Genomic DNA, 20,272 nt, shown 5'->3' on the forward strand with positions numbered 1-20,272 from the left:
AGCTCATGATCTAATTATTTAAAAGTAGAGAATAGTTTGGTAACACTTTTGAACTTTGAATCCTGAAATGGGTGAGATTTGGTTTTATACAGGAATATGTTGCAAAGATGAACTGTAAATCCTATGAAACCTGTTTTCCTAGCCATGATGAGAGCTAGTGGGAATGTTGGCTATTATGTACTGTGACACGTCCTACTAATGTTGGGGAGTAAGAACTGGTGGAGAGGGGGGAGGACAGCTACAGAGCTCTTATTTAAACGTATTTACAAGTCAGCTGTGAGACTTGGGGATGCTGAAGCCTCCTTGGACATCTGAAGGTTTTCTTCCCTTTTACAATGTGAAGGTGGTTTAAAAATAGGTTTAACATGTAGTTCCATAAATGCCTTGTTCTTGCTACAGGTTTTTTATTCTTTTTTTTTGCCAAGTAACAATTCCACTTTTGTTTTTTCCACATTCCTCACTTCTTTGCTCCATAGTAGTCAAGTTTTTCTTGGTGTGAGCCGCTGTCTTACTCGGGCAAAGATCAAAGGGGGAATGTTGCTCTGTGATCCAATATCCCTACCCTTTAGGCCTTGGCAGTGTGTGTGGTGGGCTGTCTTAAGGTGCTGATAACAGAATAGCAAAAAGGAGATGGTCAAAGTAGAACTTGATAGAACCGCCCTTGATATTCTCCATTCTCCAGGGTGGAGTTCTGGCATAGTGCAGCGTTCTTAGGGGCAGACGAGTGTATACATTTTAAAGGAGCATTAATTGAATTGTTTGAGCATAGGGTCAGCTTGATGGTTTCTGGTGTTTTCCATCAAGCCTTGTGTTTGGTTGGACGACTAGAAACACCTTTGAAAGCAACCTTGACTGCGCAGTCATTGTTACTTGCCTTTTTAGCAATGTGAGCAGTAAGTAGATTTTTTTTTTTCTAAGGCCGTAGCACTCATCTTGTCTGACTTCCCATCTAATGTGGATGGATTGATGAGTTTCACGTGGTGTTCCTCATGTCAAGCCTGTAACTGCAGTTAACAATGGTGTGCCTTTTAGAAAAAGTAGGTTTTTGTTGCTTAGAGACATAAGTGATGGGACTCAAGTACACCCTACATCTGCTTGGGGCTGTTCTGAGCAAGTCTCCGTGGATGCACTAAAACGCCTGGAGCCTGTTTACTCTGCAAGGAGCAGCAGTGCTATCACTGCTGTAATATTTAAATCTAGACGCAAACCAACAGGATGTTCAGAAACTCTTCCTTCTGGACCTGGACTTCTCAGCACTATCCCTTACTGATAATTCCTTTGGCTCTGTGGTCTTAACCCCCATTCATTAGCAGTGAGTCACACTTCACAAGACTCCTGGGAGCAGTTAAATCAATCTATCGGTTGAGCCTATTCAATCACTTGGCCTATTTTAAAGGGTTTTGAGCCTGTTTTTAAAGGCTGTAACAATGAGATTTGGTCTGCACCACCCCGTGGGTGTGTGACACCTCTCTTACCTTGTGGTTGCTTGCGGTCCCTTGGGAGCTCACACTTTGCAAACTGGCACTTTTGGTAACAAAGGTGACAAATGAGTATGATGCAGGTTCTGGGGTGAAGCTGCAGCTGTGGTCAGGAGCTGGGAAAGAGGACAAGAGAGTGGCCCTGGCCCTGCTGGAGGAACACTGTAATTCTTGTGGAAATACGGGAGAGCCTTACGCTTCTTACAATTTACCTGAGGTCTTCCTGAGTGTGTATTTTTCAATGTAATGTGGGATTCTTAACCCAGCCTAGCAGTGCTGCCCAGATAACTGCTAGGAACACCTACAGGACTCACGAAGAGGCTATTTACCTCATACCTGCCTGCCAGCCTTTGGAGCTTGGTGCCGTTCCCTGCAAGCTCTCTGGCTCTTCCTCCCATGGGTGAGTCTGGCAGGGGGACTGGCAATCTGGCCTCACACCCCCTGTGATCCCGTGGCATGGTTTTTGTGTGTGTTCCTTCTAATCCAGGCCAGGGCAAGGCTGTTAATGTCTGTCCTGGTGTGGTGAGCGTTCCCCAGGCTCTGCCTGCTCCAGCTTTGCTCTCAGCCACAGCTCCAGGCCCCTGCTGACGGAGACAGTTCCTTGGTGCCCCTTGGGTGCCGGCAGGGTGGCAGTAGTGGAGAAGAGAGCTCCAGCTGGCTGGGGTCACGGCACTGATGGCTGAAATAGGGTCTGCGGGGAGAAAAGGATGGAAATGAGAGACTTTTGGAGCCGATGCGTGCATGGTTGATGAAGGAAAGGATGTGGAAAGGATGCCACAGAGAGCAATGGTGGCGATGAGTGGCGATGCTACCACGTGAAGGAACGGGGCTGGGGGCACTCAAAAGGGCCCTGAGCATCGGGGAAGGCTGTTGTAGGGTGGCGATGAGGGGATTGTAGGGGAGCAGTGCCAGACTCAAGCTGCACAGGGCGATGCGTGAGGTACTCGAGGGGTCTGTGAAGGGGGGGGGGGGCAGCGCAGAACCACCCCTGAGGGCCACGTAGCGCCACGAGGGGCTGCGGAGCTGCGACAAAGGCCGAGGGGAGGGATCGGGGGGGGCGTCCCTGAACCCGGTCCCGTGAAGGGGGTGCCGGGGGGGGGGGGTTCCGCCGGTTCCGGTTCCGGCGGGGCCGGGGCGGGCGGGCAGGGGAGGAGCCGGAGGAGCCCCGAGCCTGCGCCGTGCGGGGCGGGCGGCGCTGGGACCCGCACAGCCCGGGGAGAGAGGGCACCGGGAGAGGGGGCGAGGGGCGAGAGGGGGCTGAGGAGGAGGAGGAGGAGGAAGAGGAGGGAGGAGGAGGAAGCCGGGGGTCGCGGGAGGAAGGCGGAGGAAGAGGAGGAGGAGGAGGAGGAGGAGGAGGAGGAGGAGGGGCAGGGGCGCCATGGCGGCGGCCGAGACGAAGATCATCTACCACCTGGACGAGCAGGAGACGCCGTACCTGGTGAAGCTGCCCATCCCCGCCGAGCGCGTCACGCTGGGCGACTTCAAGGGGCTCCTCAACCGGCCCAACTACAAGTTCTACTTCAAGTCCATGGACGACGACTTCGGGTGAGCCCCCACCCCCCGTTTGGGGCCCCCCCCCCCCTGGTTTGGGGAACACCCCCCTCGGTTTTGGGGACGCCCCCCTAAAGGGTGGTGGCTGGGGGTGGTGCCCCCCATCCCTCCCCAGCACCCCCTTTTGGGGCTGGGCGCCCCCCACGCACCATGGGGAGGGGTCCCCGCTGTGCCCCCCGCTGCCTGCGTGGGGCTTCCCCCGGTTCTGTGTCCCCCCGGTGCCATCACCCCCCCCCCCCATTGTGTTTTAGGGGGCCTTGCATCTCCCCCAGGGCTCAGGGCCACGTTCCCTGCCCGGGAGGGGGGCTGGGGGCAGCTGTGCTCTCCCACCATCCATTTTGGGGAGCGCCATCCATTTTGGCAGCGTCCCCTCTCCCCCATCTCCTTGGGAGGAGCGGGGGAAACGGGGCCGGCTTTCTCCTCCCGGCCCCGAGCGTGGGGCGAGAAGCCCCCAGCTCGGACCCTGGGGCAGCCCCCCAGCAGCCCCCGTCCTCTCCCATCGCTCCCTTTTGTGATCATGCCGGGCTCCTTCCATCGCGTGCGGAGGTGAGGCGGGCCCTGCTGTGCCTCGCGCCAGCTTTACGCGGGGCCTCCGTTGGCTCCCACCTTTGTAAAGTCCCCCGACCGCTCCGGGGAGCGAGCGTCACGTGAAGCCAGCTCCCGAGACCCTTTGTTTTGCCCGAGGTCTTCCCACAGCTGACTCTCCTCTGGGTTTTTTTTTTTTTGCACAGCCCCGTCCCGGGAAGGCAGCCTCCCTTGGCTCCCGCAGTGTGACCCTTTCCCATTCCTAGTGGGATTGCAGCGGGTTGCATGAGCGCCTTCCTTTCCATTTTTTTTTTTTTTTTCCCCCCTCCCCTCTGAAGATTTAGTGTTTACACTAGGTCTTGCGGATGGAGGCTGGGGCTGCAAAAGGCTTTCAGTTTTATAGCCTTCCTAGTGTCTTCTCGTTGCGCCAAATACCTCCCTAGGCTGCGAGCTTGGCTCGTACCGTAACTTAAACAGGGCTGGGCCTGTTCGGGGCTTGGATGGAAACCCGTGTGGCTGCCTCAGCAGGGGGTGCTCTCCCCTCTGCAGCCCAGCGATCCCGGTGCCCAGGTTCCCGTTAGCTCGGGAGGTGCCAGCTTTTCAGATGAGGCTTGAAATTTGGAGTCGCTCCTTCGACCGCAGTCTGGGATGCTCAGCCTCCCGAAATTCCTCCTGACCCAGCGGAGAGCTCAACAGCTTCCCCGTGCTCTCCAGGCCGAGAGGAGCCCTCGTTTTCCATCCGTTTCCCCCGCGGGATCAGTTGTCGGCGGATGGTTTCCTGTCCCTCAGCTGTTGAGCAGCGTTGGGTGCTACGAAACAGCTGCCTCTCCCCGGCGCGGAGGGGACCGAGTTTCATTGGTGGGAGAAGCAAATTCTCCGTGCGTGCTGTTTGTAAACAAATGCCTTGGGATCCTTTGAAATGTTGTTCTTGAAGGGAATTCAAGCTTGTCTTGAATGAAACATTGCCATGTGGGTGGGAGAGCGTCTGCAGAACTATAAACAAAGTTTGGTAATAAATAGCAGCGTCTCGAGCCGCGAAGAGGGGTCTGGTGGCAGCAAAGTTCTGTCTTGTGCCTTTTCATCCTCTGTTTCTTTAAGGCTCCGTGAGAGGAGGCAGATGGTAGATTAATGAAACTTGAAGATCAAGCGGCGTAGGGAGTTCTTGTGGATCCTAGCAGGGAGAGGGAACATTGCTCAGGAAGACCCAGCGAGGTTAGATGGGTCAGAAATGCAGGAGGGGAGAGTTGGCTAGGACAAAGCTAACTCCTAGGGGAAGAAATGCCCTCTGGAAGGGAAGGTGTGTGCAGCCCAGCAGCTGCAGAGGCCTTTTTGGGCTGTGTGGAGGCTGTGTGTGAGCTGCCCATCCCTCAGTGAGGTCCTGTGGGGTGAATTGCATGGTTTGGGCAGCACGTGCCGAGGCCTCACGTGGAAAAGGGCCCTCGTGGTGGGGTGCCCAGGATGCCCCATCAAGAAGGAGGTGTTTGGGTCTCTGCTCCTGCCCAGAGAGCTGAGGAAAGGATTGGTGCTTGGCTGGAGCTCGCAGGGAAACGGCCAGACCAGTCCAGCTGCCGCATTGTCTCCGAGAAGCCCTGCAGCCCCAGGCAGCACTTGAAATATTTCAGGCTCCCTGGTAATTGGTGTCCAGGAGAAAGCAATCAGTCGGGCTGTGGGGATGGGAGGGCAGGAGGCACCTCAGCTGCTTGGTAAAAGCCTGTAAATTTATGAGTGATTAGCGAAAAGCAGCAAGATTAATGCTGGCTGTGTTCAGCCAAGGAAGGGCGTTGTGTGTTTGTGCATTTATCCCTCTGGCCCCCTCTCCTCGAGGTGCCCTCTGTGTCGGGCAGCTGATCGACGAGGGGGCAAGATCCTACAAAAACATTGTAGATCCTTTGGCTTGCGCATTTCTGTAGTGCTCGGAGCTTTTGTGGGGTCCCTGTGGCACGAGGCGAAGTTCTCCCTGCGACCCAGCGTTGCTTCTCACTTCTGCTGCCCAGGTCGATTTGGTTTCTCCCTCTTCCTCCTCTTTCCAGGCTGTGCATCTCCAGCCAGGCGTTCCCTTCAGCTCACCCCATCCCCAGGGCAGTATCACAGCCGCGGTCTCGGTGTGTGGGATTTTTCATTCTTTTGTTTATCTTGTTAATATTTGTTTGCTCTGAGAATCAGGGCGGTGATGGAGCAGCTTCAGTGTTTACATCTCCTTGGAAATGTGAACTGAGGCTCCCCAGGGTGGCTGTGGGGCTGTCAGGCTACGCCAGGAGCTAATCCTGGTCAAAGTGCTCGGTCCCAAATCACGGGGACACCAGAATGGTGCCACATCTAGGCAGGAAGGAGGAGAAATGAGAAAAATTAACCTACCTGGTGGTGGGGAGAGGAGGTGCGAGCAGCAGGAGAGCCGCAGCGTTTCTCTGTCTCAGCAAACAGTTGGAGGATCCAGCCTGTGCCCGGCTGTGTGGAGCGGGGACTTCAGGTCCTCTTGGACCTGAAGCTGCTTTCTGTGGATGTTGCTTCACTGGGAAATGTGGAGATGTCCTTCGGCTGCTAATGTTGGAGAGAGAAGGTTTTTGTCTGCAGCTGGAGTCCTTTTAGCCAACGTTTTCCAGGTAAAATCTGTGTGGTGCTCTGACTACTTGCGAGATCCGTGTTCCCCATCAAGCCACCCACAGGCTTTTCGGGGAGCTTTGAGCAAGCTTTTTAATTCTTGCCTGTTTTCGCTCCTAATCTGTGCAATGGAAGTTTTAACAGAGCTCCTGTGCTCTTGTGAGCTTCTTCAGCAGGTGATGGTGTGAGTCTGAGTGCCGCAGCTCCATAGCAGCGCTCTGATCTCCAAGGTGTTAGATCTCCTGGGGACTTGTGCAGTCAGGAAGGGAACAGCCACGCTGACGGGTCGTGGTAGTGTGTGGTTTGTTGGGACGTGGGCTTCAGAGATCTGTAAGCATCCCTCCAGCCCCTGTCCTCCACGAGAAAGGTCGCCTTCTCTGTGCAGCACGTCTTTCCCCGGGGCAGATCTTTGTGTGCGTGCTTCCCCCAGCTAACTGCTGGCTTCTCATCTGGCCATGTGGCTGGTGCAGCTCTGAGGACGTCCATCACTTGACCTGTGGTTTCTTTTGGCTCTGTTTTTTACTTGCAATTGATGCTACTCGTTGCTGTTGATCAAGGTGTTCCCACAAGGGCTTGCTGATGTTTAAGTAAGACTTTTCAAAGCAGTTTCAGTTAAACGAGTGCAATTTGTGCGTCCAGGTAAGTCCCTAGCACCTGGCGTGAAGTTCTCGCTCCCTTATCTTGCCACAAACCCTGGGGTGCCTGTAAACCTGAATTTCTTCAGCGTGTGGACAAAGCGCTTGGGTGAAGCATCTCTTGTGATCGTTTCGCTCATCTCCACTTCCCTCAGACCTCTTCCAGGCAGGAGGGAGCAGCAAGGGACGTTTCTCCTGCAAGGGGACCTCCCTCACCTCACGTCCTCGTCCTGCGTTTGGGAGGACACCGGAGGCTTGGGCTGCAGTGGTGGGATGCTGCTCCTGACTGCAATTCCAACTTCAGAGCTGTGGTGAGCGCTCCCTAGGTCTCAGCTGTCAAGCGAAAATTGGTATCGAACTAATCATTAGCCCCGTGTCTCATCCAGACCTGCTTAATTATCACCTGCTCTCCACAGGCGGGTACGAGGCGGTGATTAGGGCGATGCTCTGGAGGCAGAACAAAGCGGGCCCTGCTGCAGTTCCCAGGGCAGGGGTCAGATGCCGTTGGTATTTGGCGACCTCATCTCCTGCACATGTGCGCTGGGAAGCGCGGTGACGCTCGCTGAAAGGCCGAGTGATTTATTTTTATTGCAGGATCTTTTTGAAATCGATGCCAGCAGTGACTGTCCTTCTGGCTTAAAGCGTTTTGGAGCTGGGGAGGGGATCCTAAGCTTAATAAGCGGTGTCAGTCCTGCAGCAGTGGTGAGCTGCTGGCCTGGTGCCCCTGCCTTCCCTGCCAGCTTTTTGTAGCGGGAGCTGAGGGAGGGGGGTTTATTTTGCCTTTTTTTTTTTTATTCTTTTAATTTTGAACTGGAAACTTTGCTGTCTGCAGAAGACCTTTGCTTGTCCCATGCTCCCGGCGGAGAGTGCTTCCATGTCATCATGGATGTCACGCAGGGAGAGGTTGGCAAGGAGTCCGTGCTGAGGCTGTGAGTGAGCTGAAGCTCCTCCAAAACCGTGCGACTCCTCTGTACGCCCGCTCCCTTTTGCTGCCTCTGTCTGACAGCACTGGCCCCGCTGCGAGGTGGCCGTCACTTTTTTTCAGCTCTGAGCCAGAAGGCCAGCAGATAGCTCATCCCTGGGGTGCAGGGAGGCCTGCTGGGTCTCGAGGGGTTCCCCAAATTGATGCTGGAGAGGCGAGAAGAGCTGAGGGAGATGGAGATCCGTGCTCCTGAACCCGTGGTGGCCGTGCATGCTGCTCCTTCTCCGTTTCTAGAAAAGAGAAACAGGTCCAGCTTTCAGCTCTGTGTCCAAAGTGGCTTGCCTTACGAAATGAGGTGGGCTCTACCATGTACGTTTCCCTCCTCGGATGGAAATGTCACCTGGCAAACTGACCAGAAGCTTGGTCCCACTCAGCCACGCGAGAGACCGCAGCACCACATCTTTCCTTTGCCCTGCCCCAGAGGATAAATGCCCCAGAGCTGGGACGTGCCCGGGACACTGTCTGTGCCTGGGGTGTCCCACTGGTGCCGGAGCTGCTCCTGGTCGTAGCTGCTGCTGCAGAGTGTCCCCAGGCATGGTGGCGGTGACCTGCGGCGGTGCCAGGGCTGGGGTGCACGTGGGGAAGGTTTGGTGGTGGCGTTTGCTCCTTCCCCGGGCTGTGCCGGGAGCTCTGCTGTTCGGAGCCGGCCGTCACAGCCCCGTAGGTGCCCGGCTTTGTCTGCTGTGGTCGGAGCCGTGCTCGCCAAGGCCACGCTGGCTGATGGCAGTGCTGGGTGATGGCAGTCCGGTGGCAGTCGGAGCCTGGTTTCTTTGCCCAGGGGTGGCGTTCTGAAAGCCAAGTTAGCCAAATTGGGCCGCGGACCAACTGCCCTCGGGCCTCGTCTGTACTATGCAAACAATGAAGCTCTACAACAGCTATTGAACTTGTTTGCAGCTAGAGCTGGTCAGAATTTTCTCCCGAAATATGGTGTCGTGTCGGAGCCAGCATTTTTCTTGGAGAGGTATTGTTTTCAATTATGTTTTTGATGGGAACGTTTCTTAATTTTATCCGCTCCTGTTGTCTCTGGAGAAGCAAAAAGGTCAGGAAACCTTTGCCTATCTGTGAGAGCGAAGCTGTTTTGGTGCAGTTCTGTGTTGAAACCATTTGAAGGGCTCTGTTTTGAATTCCTGCACAGAACAGAAACCTACCTTGATGTTGCAAGTGTTGTCGTGGAGTGCAGCTGTGTGCCCTGGCTGTCTGCCCCGCAGCTGGGCACACACGGTTCGGTCTCTGACATCAGGTCAAGCACCATTAAAAATGGCTCAGAAACTGCCTTGGGGGCTTGGCTTGCACGTTGGTCGCTGTCACAGGAGCTGTTGATGATGGAGGAGGCCACTGCCCAGTCTTCCAGTTCCCACCCAAGTGCAGATTTAAGCATTTCATCTAGAATCTGCCCGTTCCTGAAGCCTGGGTCCTAGCCTGCCCGCACAGCGGGTGCTGGAGCTTCCTGGTGACAGCACCAGAAGTGACCTCGCTTCCCTGGTGGCTGTGGGTGAGAGCAGGACCAGCACCTGGGGACAAAGTGGCTGGTGTTGGACTCTGAAGGAAGGTGGTGGTGTACAGGGATGGAGGCTGAGCGCTCTGAGTCCTTTAATGACTCCCTCTCCTTGCTCCCTGCCTCCTCCACGTGGGATTTCCCCACCTGCCCTCCCAGCAAACTGCTCTGTGGCTGGCCTAGAAAATGTCCAGGGCTTATTCTATGTCCGGGTTTTACCACCACGGTGAGCTTGGGGATGCTTGGGGCAGAAGGACACTGTGAGAATAAGCAGAGAAAATGGGGGTCCCCCATTAGCTGCATGATGTGTTTGGCTTCAGTCCTTTCGGTGGGCATCCAGCCCTCCATCCTGACCTGGAGGCTGTGTGTGGGGAGGTGTAGGGAGCATAGTTAAAATTCCTCGAGTCCTTTTTGAGCCTCCTTGTGCTGGAAGGAGTGGGAAGCCTCTCGCGTGTCTGCGGGGCGGTTGCTGAGCTGCTCTGAGCCGAGGGTCTCTCTGCTGTGCTGAACTGCTGCTCCTCCACCCTTGACTGCATCCAAATAGATAGAACAATGTTGTGGTTTGGGATATTTGATCTGCGTAAAAGCCCGAGAAGGAAAGCTGGGCCTGCAGAACGCAGCACAGGCCGTGCCTGCAGGAAATTATCTTCATGTTGTCACACCAGCTTCGCATCGCGGCGCGCATCCGACGAGGCAGCGGCCGGGGCTGTGTGTTTTTGGTGTTTCCCATTGATTTCCTCCTCTGTCCATCCCCTGTTTGTTATTTGGAGCCTGCCCTTCTGACCTGCGCTGGCTGGCTGGAGGTTTTGCACAAGGGGGATGTGGCACCACGTGGCTGTGTTGCTGCAGGGCCCCTGGGCCAGGTCGGTGGGTGAGGGAAAGCTTCGTCCTGCTGCTGGCCGCCTCGGGGAATTTTTGAACCAAATCCTTTTGTGAAAGCTTTTGGGGAGTCACTGAAGTGAGGTACAAATACGGCAATTAATCTAATCGTTGTAATTTTGTATGTTTTTTTATATAATTCCATAGTGGCCTAGGAGAACATGGAGTTTTTGGCTCGTGAGTATCGCTGTCTGCACAGAGCTGCTTCGGAAAGCTTGCGGAGCTGCAGCGTTCGTGTCTCCCCGAGCCCCTGCTCTGAGGCTCTCGGTTTCACTTGTTTCCATCGCTGCTGTTTTTGTTGTAGCAATAACATCGAGCCCGTGCAGGAACGGGCTGAAATTCTCTGGAGGCTTTGGCAGGCAGAGATGCCTGATGCTGCCCTTCCTGTGCCGTGTAATCCCGCACCGCAGCGGAGGGCTGGGGCTGCCGTCATTGTTGTGCCAGTTATTTATCGAAGGAGACGTGCCAGAGGTGGTGTTTTTCCAGAATAACTATCGAAGGCAGCAGAAGCAGCATTTGGGTACCCTGCTCTGCTCTGTCTATGGAAGAATTGATCCTGGGAGCTGCGACTGCAGGGGGGAATCCGTGTCTGGTCCTGGCAGAGGACAGGAGCTGTTAGGGGCAGGGCTTCCTCACATGCCGTGGAGCAGGGATCTGTTTCTGGAAGAGCTGGCACCGGCCGCAGTGTGGGCAGGCTTTCCTGCTGCTTTTTGAACTGCCCCTAGTGTTTTGAGGGGAATTCACGTGCTGCGTGGCCCCTCTGATGGCTGGCAGCTGCTTCTGGGGTACGGTGAGGCTCTGCCGGAGGGGTCTGTGTTTTGGGAGCTGTGGCTCTGCGTGGATTATCTCAGTGGAGATGCTGGTGCTGGCACATCAACTTGCCCACAGGACTTGGTCCTTGTCCCTGGGCATCGCTCTGACCTGCTGGACACTCACAGTCCTTTCGTGCCTCCCTGCCCATGAGCAAATCGGTCGTCCCCTGTGTGCCAAACCCCCGGGTCGGGCTCAGATCTGCACTGAGCAGTGTCAGAAGCGTGACCAGAAGCGTAGCTTGGCTGCCTGACGGGATCAGCCAGGCACAAGGCTGCTGCTGTGTTTGGCCCCAGGGCTCAGCAGCTTCTCACTCAAATTGAAGCTTTTTTTTTTCTTCACCCCCCTCCAGAAGCTGTGATGGGTATGCAAACTCCGTCCTGCAGTTTGCATACGGCTAACGAGCTGTCCCGGTTCCTTCAGCCCTGCCTAGCTCAACCAGTATTTTAGTAGTTTAGTGCCATTCACCCAGACTTGCCCGTGGGCCCAGCTGGGGCCCTGCTGTGCTGGAAACCTGTGCTGGGGTTTGGTGCAGGAAGTCTTGCCACTGCATTGTGCTCGCTCGTTGGAATGTTTTCTCAATGACTCTGAGAAGGGTGGATTTCCATGGCCCTAGCTGCACATCAGTCCCCTGTGGCAGGCCTTCCTGTTGTCTTCGGGAGCTGGTAAATGCACCTTTAGGTCCTGAAGGGGCTCGTGTGAGATGATTTCCCTTCCAGACAGAGCTGTGGAATGACGTCAAACTCTTTAGGTTACATAAATCCAGCTATTCCCAGCCTGGGCATCCTGGTAGGAGTTTCAGGAGGTGGCTTCACCAGCCTCGAAGGACCTGGGAGCCCTCAGCCTTGACTTCGGGACCCTCTGCAAGCCAACATTTTGAGACGTGTGGTGACTTCTGGAGGTGGCTGGCCGTTACCTGGCCTGCGGTGCAGTTGTCGGAAGGTTTTGGATGGTGTGTGGCAGGTCAGGCCTGGGGATTTGCAGTCAAAGAAAAGCAGCAGCTCTGGGCTGGCCTCCGTCCCGCAGCGGTGGTGCGTTGCTGTGGTGCTGCAGAGCACCATCCTCTTCTGCATTGTGGGGAAGTTATCCTCTTGTTGGAACAGCCACTGATCCCTGGTGTGGAGGCAAGTCGCGGCAGGATCTGGGCTGGTTTCTGTACATGGCACCTCACACGGTCTCCTGACTAATGCCAGTCATCACTTCCAGCCAGGCTGCTGAAACGCACGAGCCTCGCTGCTTGCAGAAACGCCTTCCTTCCAGATCAACACCATGGCCTGCACCCTGCGTCAGCGAGCCTCTGACGCTCCTTTGGAGGAGTCCTTGGCAGACGAAAGTCTCCTGGCTGCCTAGAAATCGCCTTGTCCAGGGGTACATCCATCCGGTGTCAGGAGTCCTGTGGGCCAGGCCTTTCATGAAGAAAAGAAAGAGAAGCGGGAATTTCCATTGCGGAGAATAAACCAGCAGCAGGGTGGAGACAGCTCACATTTTCCTCGCTTCTTGGCTAATCAGATTCCTCTTAATTTGCAGTAATTGATTGGCTCCTGCTTTACAGCTAGCTGTCACCCGATGTCTGGGCCTCTAGTTGAGAGGGTTGTGTGCCAGCACTCGCTGGGTTTCGTTGGGACGGGAGCATCTTGTCCTTTCCCTTGTCCTTTCCTTCCAGCAGTCGAACAGTGTGTGCTTGTTCGCTGGGTGCTGACTGCAGGACAAGCGCTGCTGGCCTGGTAAATGATGCTTGGTGGGAGATCGAGCTGCTCATTGCGTTGTTCAGCCCTGCGTCTCGAAAGGAGTTTGGTAAAGATGGATTGATAGTAGCTGAACTAAATGAAGTGTATAAAGCGCTACTGAAATATTCTCTGTTCCCTGTCTGGCTGTACAGGGAATTTCTTGTAGCATCCCCTGCACTGATGGCATCAAAAGCAGGAGACCAGGTGGAACAGCCAGCCTTCCTCTGCCTCGGATTGTTTTTCTCTAAGGGTAGAGCAGTTATTTAAACCATGGCTCTCGTGCTTTGCTTTTCTCCAAGATGTTCCCTGCAAGCTCTTCCCCATTTTGTGGTGAAGCGAATATTTCAGGTTTTGACCTTTATCCAGAACCTGAAGGTGAGGAAGGAACAGGACACGTGTCGTTGACCTAGCGATGGTCAGAAGTGGTTCTTAAGAGCATTCAGCCTCCCTCATGCTCTCTGCTTCCAGCATTTTGGGGCCAGAGGGATGTAGTGCCACTACTTGCCCTTTCTTCAGGGTGCTGCAATAGCCTGGGATCAGGGACAAAGTTCTGTCTTTGCTGCTAAGCAGCTGCAGCTCTGAAAGGCCCTTCTTCGCGTGAGACCTTCTCATTGTCTTTGGCAAATGTTTTGTGGTAGAACTTAACGTTTTGAGCTTTATTAACTCCCTGGTGTTTTTATAGGGGTTGTCCGTATGGCTGATAGACCCAGTTAGCAGAGGTGTTGCCGCTGGTAGCGCAGCTGGGTGTGAGCAGTAGGTGCAGCCATCATCTGTTATCCTCCGAGGCCCCTTCTTCCCACCAGGTAGGACGCTGGGCAGGTTTCCTTGGGAAGCTCACCCACTTGTTTGTGCCAGGAGAGGGGAGCGTGAGCTGGTGTCTTGAGGGCAGGACACGTGTGGAGGCTGTTTTGTCACCTCCAAGGGGAGATGTGTCATTAAATACAAATCGTTAGCATGACAGGGGAGTGAACCTCACTCCTCCCCGCAGACATCTGCCTCGCTCTGTGCCTTCCCAGCCCTGCTCAGGACCAGCAGGGAGGTGCTGGGGGAGCAGGGGGCTGGTGCTGGGCAGGGCTGCCGTGCTGGGAGCCCGGACAAGGGGGTGCTGGTGAGCAGCTCCCTCCTTCCCCAGGTGTGCGAGCCCAGGCCTTCAGACCTCGTTTCCCACCCTCCCCCTCTCCCCGTTTTTCCCCTCTTCTCCTCTCCTTGCTCTCCCGCTGAGTTGATGCTTTTCCAGGAATGAGCTGTACTGCTAGCCCAGCACATTCCACAGCGGCAGCGCTTTTTTGGCAGGAGCTTTGCCTGCCGTTAAGAAAAAGCAGGACTGACTTGGCGTCCCTCAGCCGAGGGCCAGAAAAGGAAGGCCCGGGCCCACCTTCCTCACGGGGCACGCAGAAGCCTCCCCCATGCATTGTGCCCATCTCCTTCATCCCATGTGTGGCAGCGGCAGGTCCTGGCATCGTGCTGAGCCCCCCACAGCCCCCCAGGACCCTTCATAGCTCCTTGCTATCGGGCAAAATCATCTCCATAGTGCGGAGTCCCTGGGCGTTGTGGGGAGCCTGCTGCTTTTCTAGCTGGAGAGGGGCGGGTGACGGCTGTGGAGAATTGCAGGGAATTCCCTCTGGGGCCTGGGGAAACCTCTCCAGCCTTGACAGAAGAGTTGTGACCAACAGAAGTGTTGTGACCACTGTGCTGGCTGTCCTCAGCGAGCCCTTTGTGTCCGCCCTCTGCACGGGCCCTGTCCTTTCTGTCAGCCATGTTGCAGCTCCGTGCCGCGGGCTCTGCCCGATGTGGCACAGACCAAGCCACCTCCTTGCCATCAGTGTGAAATATCAGTGCCTGCGGCAGGATTTTGCCCTGTTTTATAAACATGTCCTTCCAGCTGAGGCCTTTTTGTGCCTGATTCCTGTCCCACCTTGACCACAAAGCCCAACTTTTGGTCACTGCTCTGCCTGGGGGTGTCTCAGTTCCCCTGAGGTCCTTCCTGCGGACATTTTATCTCAAATCTGCCCTTCTCACGAGGAGCCCTTGCACCTCCTTGCACCCTCGTGCTGTGCTGCGTAGGCAAGCTCTCAGAGCTGCTGAGGAGCTGAAATGGAGCTACCGGAGCGAGGAGTCTGGCCGGGCTTCTGCTGGGAGTTCCCGTTTGTCCTGATTTCCAATTCAAAGAGCCTGAAAGTGTCACTGCACCTTCAGCGGCCTGGAGCAGGCTCCCTTTGATGCCGTCTCTGAATGGCCTTCTGGGGGCTGCGGGGGCTGGAAGCATCGCCCAGGATAGGATTAATTCCCTCCTGCAGCTGGGGTGCTGCCCCCTCCCTGGGTCGAGGCCCGTCGGGCTGGTTTGCAGAGCAGAGCCGCAGCCAGATGGTCACTGCGGAGATCAAGGCGGGACGGGGCTGCCCGCCCTTCAGCTCCCTTTGAAATCCAAGTCTGGAACTTTGCTTTGATAAGTCCTGCTCCCCGGCAGGCCTCGTTCCCAAGTGCCATTCCCTCCCCAGTCCGTGGGCTAGGTGAGCAGTAGGGCTGTCCTGTCGTCCTCCACCCAGTGACACCTGTGTGACTGAGCACAAGTCTGGCTGGAGCCAAGCATCTCCTGGATATGGGGGCTGTGCTGTATATCCAGTGTGTTAATTAGATCTTGGGGAAAACAGTTGCCATCTTAGATGTCTGTTCAGTCCCTGTCCTGTTGACCATCAAGGGAAGAGCACAGCAAGCTCTGGGGTGCACGGGGAGGCTTAGGAGCAGCAGTGGTGAGTGGGGTTGAGGAAGGCTGGGCTGGTTACAGGTTGAAAATGACGGGCTATTCTGTGCTTTTGCTCTTAGGCACCGTGTCTCTGCTCCTGAGGAGTGCAGGTAGTAGCTTGAAATGTGATCTGCTCCCTGAGAAATCCTCGTAAAGCACCCTTGGTTTGTTAGGAGAGCAGAGGTGACCTCCTGCTCCATGCAGAGCTGTGTTATCGCTGTGCTAGCAGGGCGGTTGCTTGGTGTTTCTTGAAAAAGAGCCCTGATACAGAGGGTGCTGCAAGGTTGGTCACGTTCCCACAGGGATCTGGGGTGTTGGGTGTACAGGCAGGCAGGAATGCCTCTGGGGAGCGGGGTCTGACAGAGCGAAAACACCCCCAGATCTGTGTTTCTCTTCTTACGCTGCTCTGAAATAAAGGCACGATGGAAAACACTGTGTCTGAGGATTTCGGAGGGAAGATAAAATGGGAAACAACAATCTCTATTTACCCTGAGAGAGACCTTCTCACCCCAGTGCACTGCACGCTTGGATCCTATGTTCTCCTCCTCTGCACGGAAGATAAAAATACAGTGAGGAAGACCCAAAGACTTGCCTGGCTTACGGAGACAGACACCTCAAATCCTCTAATCCTGTTTGATGCGTGCTGCTTGCCTGCGAAACCCAAGGTCTCGCTGATACACGTGTGATCGCTGGCGTATGTGTTCTTTGGTTGGACCTGCAGCCCTTGAGGGGATTGTATCCCCATGGGAAGCACGTGTCATGTCTGGGCTTAGTCTAACAGGCGAATAGTTCGCGTCTGAAATCTCAGCTCTTTTGGAGAATCGCCCTGTCCAATTTTCTCTTCTGGTGAAATGGCTGCAGAGCTTTTGAATCCTGAAGAAGGGAGAGGAGGGGGGTTTTGCTCCAGAGCTGGGCGATGCTCACGTTTGGATAGTAACACATGAAGGTGTTTCCTTTTACTGTTCGGCATCATTCATCTATACAATCGTTTGGAGACGAGACATCCCTGCCCTAAGGCGTGTGTATTACAGGTCTGGAAAATGAGATCACATTTTTGGTGTGCAAATCTCTGAAGCCTGTGCTATCAGATAGGAACGGCTCCTGATTTATTTATTCTTTCTGTGGTTCTGTGGGGTGCAGGAGATGGGGGCTGTTAAGGTCATAGGAGTGGCCTATGTAAGCTGTGCGCTTTTGGGGGGTTGTAAGAGGAGGATAACTTCAACACTGAATCTCTTTTTTTTGTGATCTTGGAAGAAATGTCACTGTTCTGTGAAGTTTTTTAATGAATTGAATTAAACAAAGAAACAGATCTTTTTTTTTTTTTTCCATCTACTCTGCTATTTTTAGATCTTTTTAATCTGAAGTTGTCACTGCTTAGCTGTGCTCTCAACCTCTGCACCTCCCCTGGTAACAAAGCTCCTTTTCATCCTTGCCATCAAGATGTCTGACGTGCGGGAGGGATTGCTTCCCTTCTCTGGCTTCTCCGTGCTGACCCCCCCCACCCCCTCCACCTCCAAATTCAGCTTTTCGGAGTTGCAGGACTCGCCATATCCTGCGATTCTCCTTTCTGAGCATCCTCCCCCTTAGGTAGACGAGCTGGGGGACGGAGTTGCCAGAGGCCAGCAGTGACCGCTGCCGAGCTGCGGCGTGCATCCAAGCCCGAGGCTCAAACCCTCCCACCTGAGCCTTTGTTAAAGCCTCCAGGCTTTCTTCTCTTCCCCGGGCACGGCAGCTGCCGTTCCTCCATCTTAGCTCTTTGTCAGGACCCCGCTGTGGCTGGCGGGCCCTGCTCAGGAGGGACCTGAGCTGGCTGGAGCTCACAGCTCCCTCGTATCCGCAGCCTCGCCTGGGCTGGAGGCCACCGAAGGGAGGCTGGAGCGCGGCAGCTGCGCGCTGCTAACCTCTGCGTGGCCGGGGTTTCTCTCACAGCATTCTCCAGGGCTGCTTTTTAGTGCCTCCTTTCTCTCCTGTACCCGCTCTCTCCCTTTCCCCACCTTCCCTTCATTTCTAGGACGTGACCGTGTGCTATCGAATACCCTCTCGTTTCCTGAGCTGCTCCGGGACTCCCTAGAGAAGGCAGCTCCTACCCGCCTGGCTCCGCGTCCTCCTTGCCGGAGCAGGAGGGGAGCTGGCAGCGTGGCACCTTCCCAGCCCGCGGGGAGAGGAGCCGCTGGCTTTTCCGGAGCAGCCGGGATGGGGCGAGGGCCGGAGCTGGGTTTCCTCCCCTCCCTCACCGCCCTTCCCCCTCCAGCTGCATGGGAGCAGATGTGCTGCTTGTGTCAGCCCTGGCAGGCCCCGCTCTCCTTTCACCAATGCTCTGCAAAACCCCGAGCCTGGCTCCCGCAGCAACCAGAGCCTCGTCCCCTCCTCCCCCTCGGCCTGGCCCCGCGCGCAGCCGCCCCCGTGTCACTGGGGATGGAGGCTGAATCATCCGCCCACTCGGCCTGCCTCGCAGTAACCCTCCCTCTTTTCTCTCTCTTTCTCTCCCTCCCTCCCTCCCGCAGGTCTCTTTGTTGGAAAATTCAATGCAGATGAGCAGTTGGGGCTGCGGGCCGGGCGCCCAGCAGCTCGGCGCGGAGCTTTGCTGCCGAGGGGAGGTCGGACACAGGCTTGCCCTGGCCGTGCTCGGGCTGCCTCCCTCCAGCAGGGAGCTTTCGCTGGCCCTCTGTTCCCTGCCCCGTTACGCACACCCCCGGCAGGGCTGCGAACCCCTGGGGAAATGGGAAACCATCGTGACGGATGGCAAACTCAAAGCAGTCCCTCAGAAATCAGCTTTGGGCAGATCTTTCCCTGGGTCGCGGGGGCTTGTGCCCAAACAGAGAGGTTTTTAGGGATCCAAAAGAGCCGGAACGCCTCCCGGGGCTCCTCTTTCGGGCTTCCCATGCCCAGACCCTACAGCGGAGGGCTCTTCCCAGCAGAATCGCAGGGAGGTTTCCCCACATGGCTGCCTCCCCGTTGCAGGAGGAGAGACGTGGCACCGCGCACAGCTCCCCCAGAGGCTGCTCGGTCGCCGGCTCCTGCCGTGAACCTGAAGTCCTGCTGGTGCCAGAAGCGTGGCTCGAGCGGGGTGCTGAGAGGCGGGGGCTCGGCCGAGGAATGCCGGCCACGAATAGCTCGGCAGGGCGCGAGGAGTGCTGACGGACGGGAGCAGAGCTGCCCGGAGATTGCAGCTCGGCATGTGCCCGACCCCAGCCCAGCGCTATCAGCTTTTGCCCTGCAGGGTCTAAATATAGCAATCGTTGGGATCCACGGTGATAAACAGCACAGCGGGGGGGGAAAGGGGGTGCTTCGTGGGGCCAGGAGGGGAGAGAACTGACCCTGGGGATGTCTGGGGTAGGAGTGGGGTAACGGGAGCGACGAGCCACCCGTGCTCAGACAGGAGCTGCTTGTTCTCCATCAGGCACCGTGGTCCCAGCCAGGAGGGGGCTGGGGGTGCCTCCTCTGTCCCCACCGCGGGAGGAAGGGCTCCGCTGTGCCTAGGGTTGGTCACCCCGACCCTACGACTGTGTCACCCTGTCCCCGCGCCCACAGACGGGACTGTGCATCCCAGAGCAAGCAGCGCGCAGCGCTGGGAATTGGCCCTGCCTGAAGCTCTCTCTCTAGGAATTGGACGGAGGCCAGGCTACTGGCGACAGCATGAATGGATGCGAGCGCGGCCAGGCCAGGGTGCGTGCCTTGGGAAGCGAGGAGACGACAGCACGCCTGCCTTGGGAAGGCCTGGGAGCCACCGGGGACGGGGCTGAGGGGGAGCCTGGATGTGCTGGGTGCTCAGCCCGGCCTGTGGGGCTTCAGGAAGAGGCTGGCACTGAAGGAACGTTGGGCTGGCAGGGTTTTAATCCAGCCTCGCTGCTCCTTTCCTGCTTTTCCCCGCTTGTTGAAGGAGAAAATGGCACCGTGTTGGGAATGGGGCCGGATGGCTCAAGCTTCTCCCCTGGCCTGCCTTCCTGGGGACGGCTAGTGTTTGCCCATCCCTTTGGCAGCCCCCATTTCGGGCAGGGTTGATGAGCCCCCGCTGCCCGCTCCCTCTTGGCCCGGAGACGCCGCTCTGCCGAGCCTGTGCAACCCGTGGGGCTGGCGGGGTGGGGCGAGGCTGCTCCCCGCGGCCGGCTGCTGGAGCCTGGTTCATTTGCCTTCTGCTGGTGCCCTGGCGAGGTTTCCTGCCCCGTTTTCGGCGACTGCTCGGCTCAGCGGGGAGCCCGGCGCCAGGTCCCGCGGGTGCCGGCGTGCTGAGCCCCCGCGGCAGTGGCCGGGCCGTCGGGGGCGATGGGTCACAGCTCCGGGTGCCACAGCTGCGTCCTCGTCGATCCTCCGTGAGTTGGGGACTGGCTTGGGGGCCTTGAGAGCTGCTGATGGGATCCCACCTCTGTGCGCTGTCCCTTACGCTCTGCTGCTTTTGTAAGATGCGATTCCCCTTTGTTTCACGTTCCTCCTCTAGTTTTTGTTCCTTTTTCTCTTGGATTCTTTTCCCCCCCAACGTAATCCACGCACTGCTTAGTTACTACATGGCTTTCTTTAGCTATAATGCATCAAACTACTTTAAATATAATTTGGAATTCAAAGTTAAGAAATACCCCAATCTATAAGCTGTCTTTGCATTAAATAAAAATGCTTGAAGTGTCGTCAGTTGAGTATAAAGGAATAGGAGCTTGCTCAAAAGGCCTCCTTTGCCATTAAATTTGCCTTATCAGAGATGGTATTAATTGTATCTGCTGCATTTACAAGTTGCTTTTGACTGCGTACGCACTGGGGGAGAATTTATTTAGGTGCCTAGCGATACTTAAACTGGGAGGAATTTCATCCTCCAAGCGAGCGGATGTTTTTAGTGCTGGGGGAAGAGAAATCTCCGAGC

At 56.1% G+C, this 20,272-nt stretch overlaps 1 protein-coding gene across 4 annotated transcripts in view; it reads left to right on the forward strand.

The window, feature by feature from the left end:
• Positions 1-2,850: 2,850 nt before the first annotated feature.
• DVL3 (dishevelled segment polarity protein 3) overlaps positions 2,851-20,272 on the forward strand; it is a 29,388-nt gene continuing 11,966 nt past the window's right edge. For all 4 annotated transcript variants that reach the window (XM_032193722.1, XM_032193724.1, XM_032193723.1 and 1 more), the window contains exon 1: positions 2,851-3,023. In XM_032193722.1, the coding sequence (XP_032049613.1) occupies positions 2,857-3,023 (167 nt within the window). In that variant the 5' untranslated portion in view covers positions 2,851-2,856. The remainder of the gene's footprint in view (positions 3,024-20,272) is intronic.

Source organism: Aythya fuligula, chromosome 9 (assembly GCF_009819795.1).
Source record: "Aythya fuligula isolate bAytFul2 chromosome 9, bAytFul2.pri, whole genome shotgun sequence".
In the NCBI taxonomy this organism is placed as follows: Eukaryota; Metazoa; Chordata; class Aves; order Anseriformes; family Anatidae; genus Aythya; species Aythya fuligula.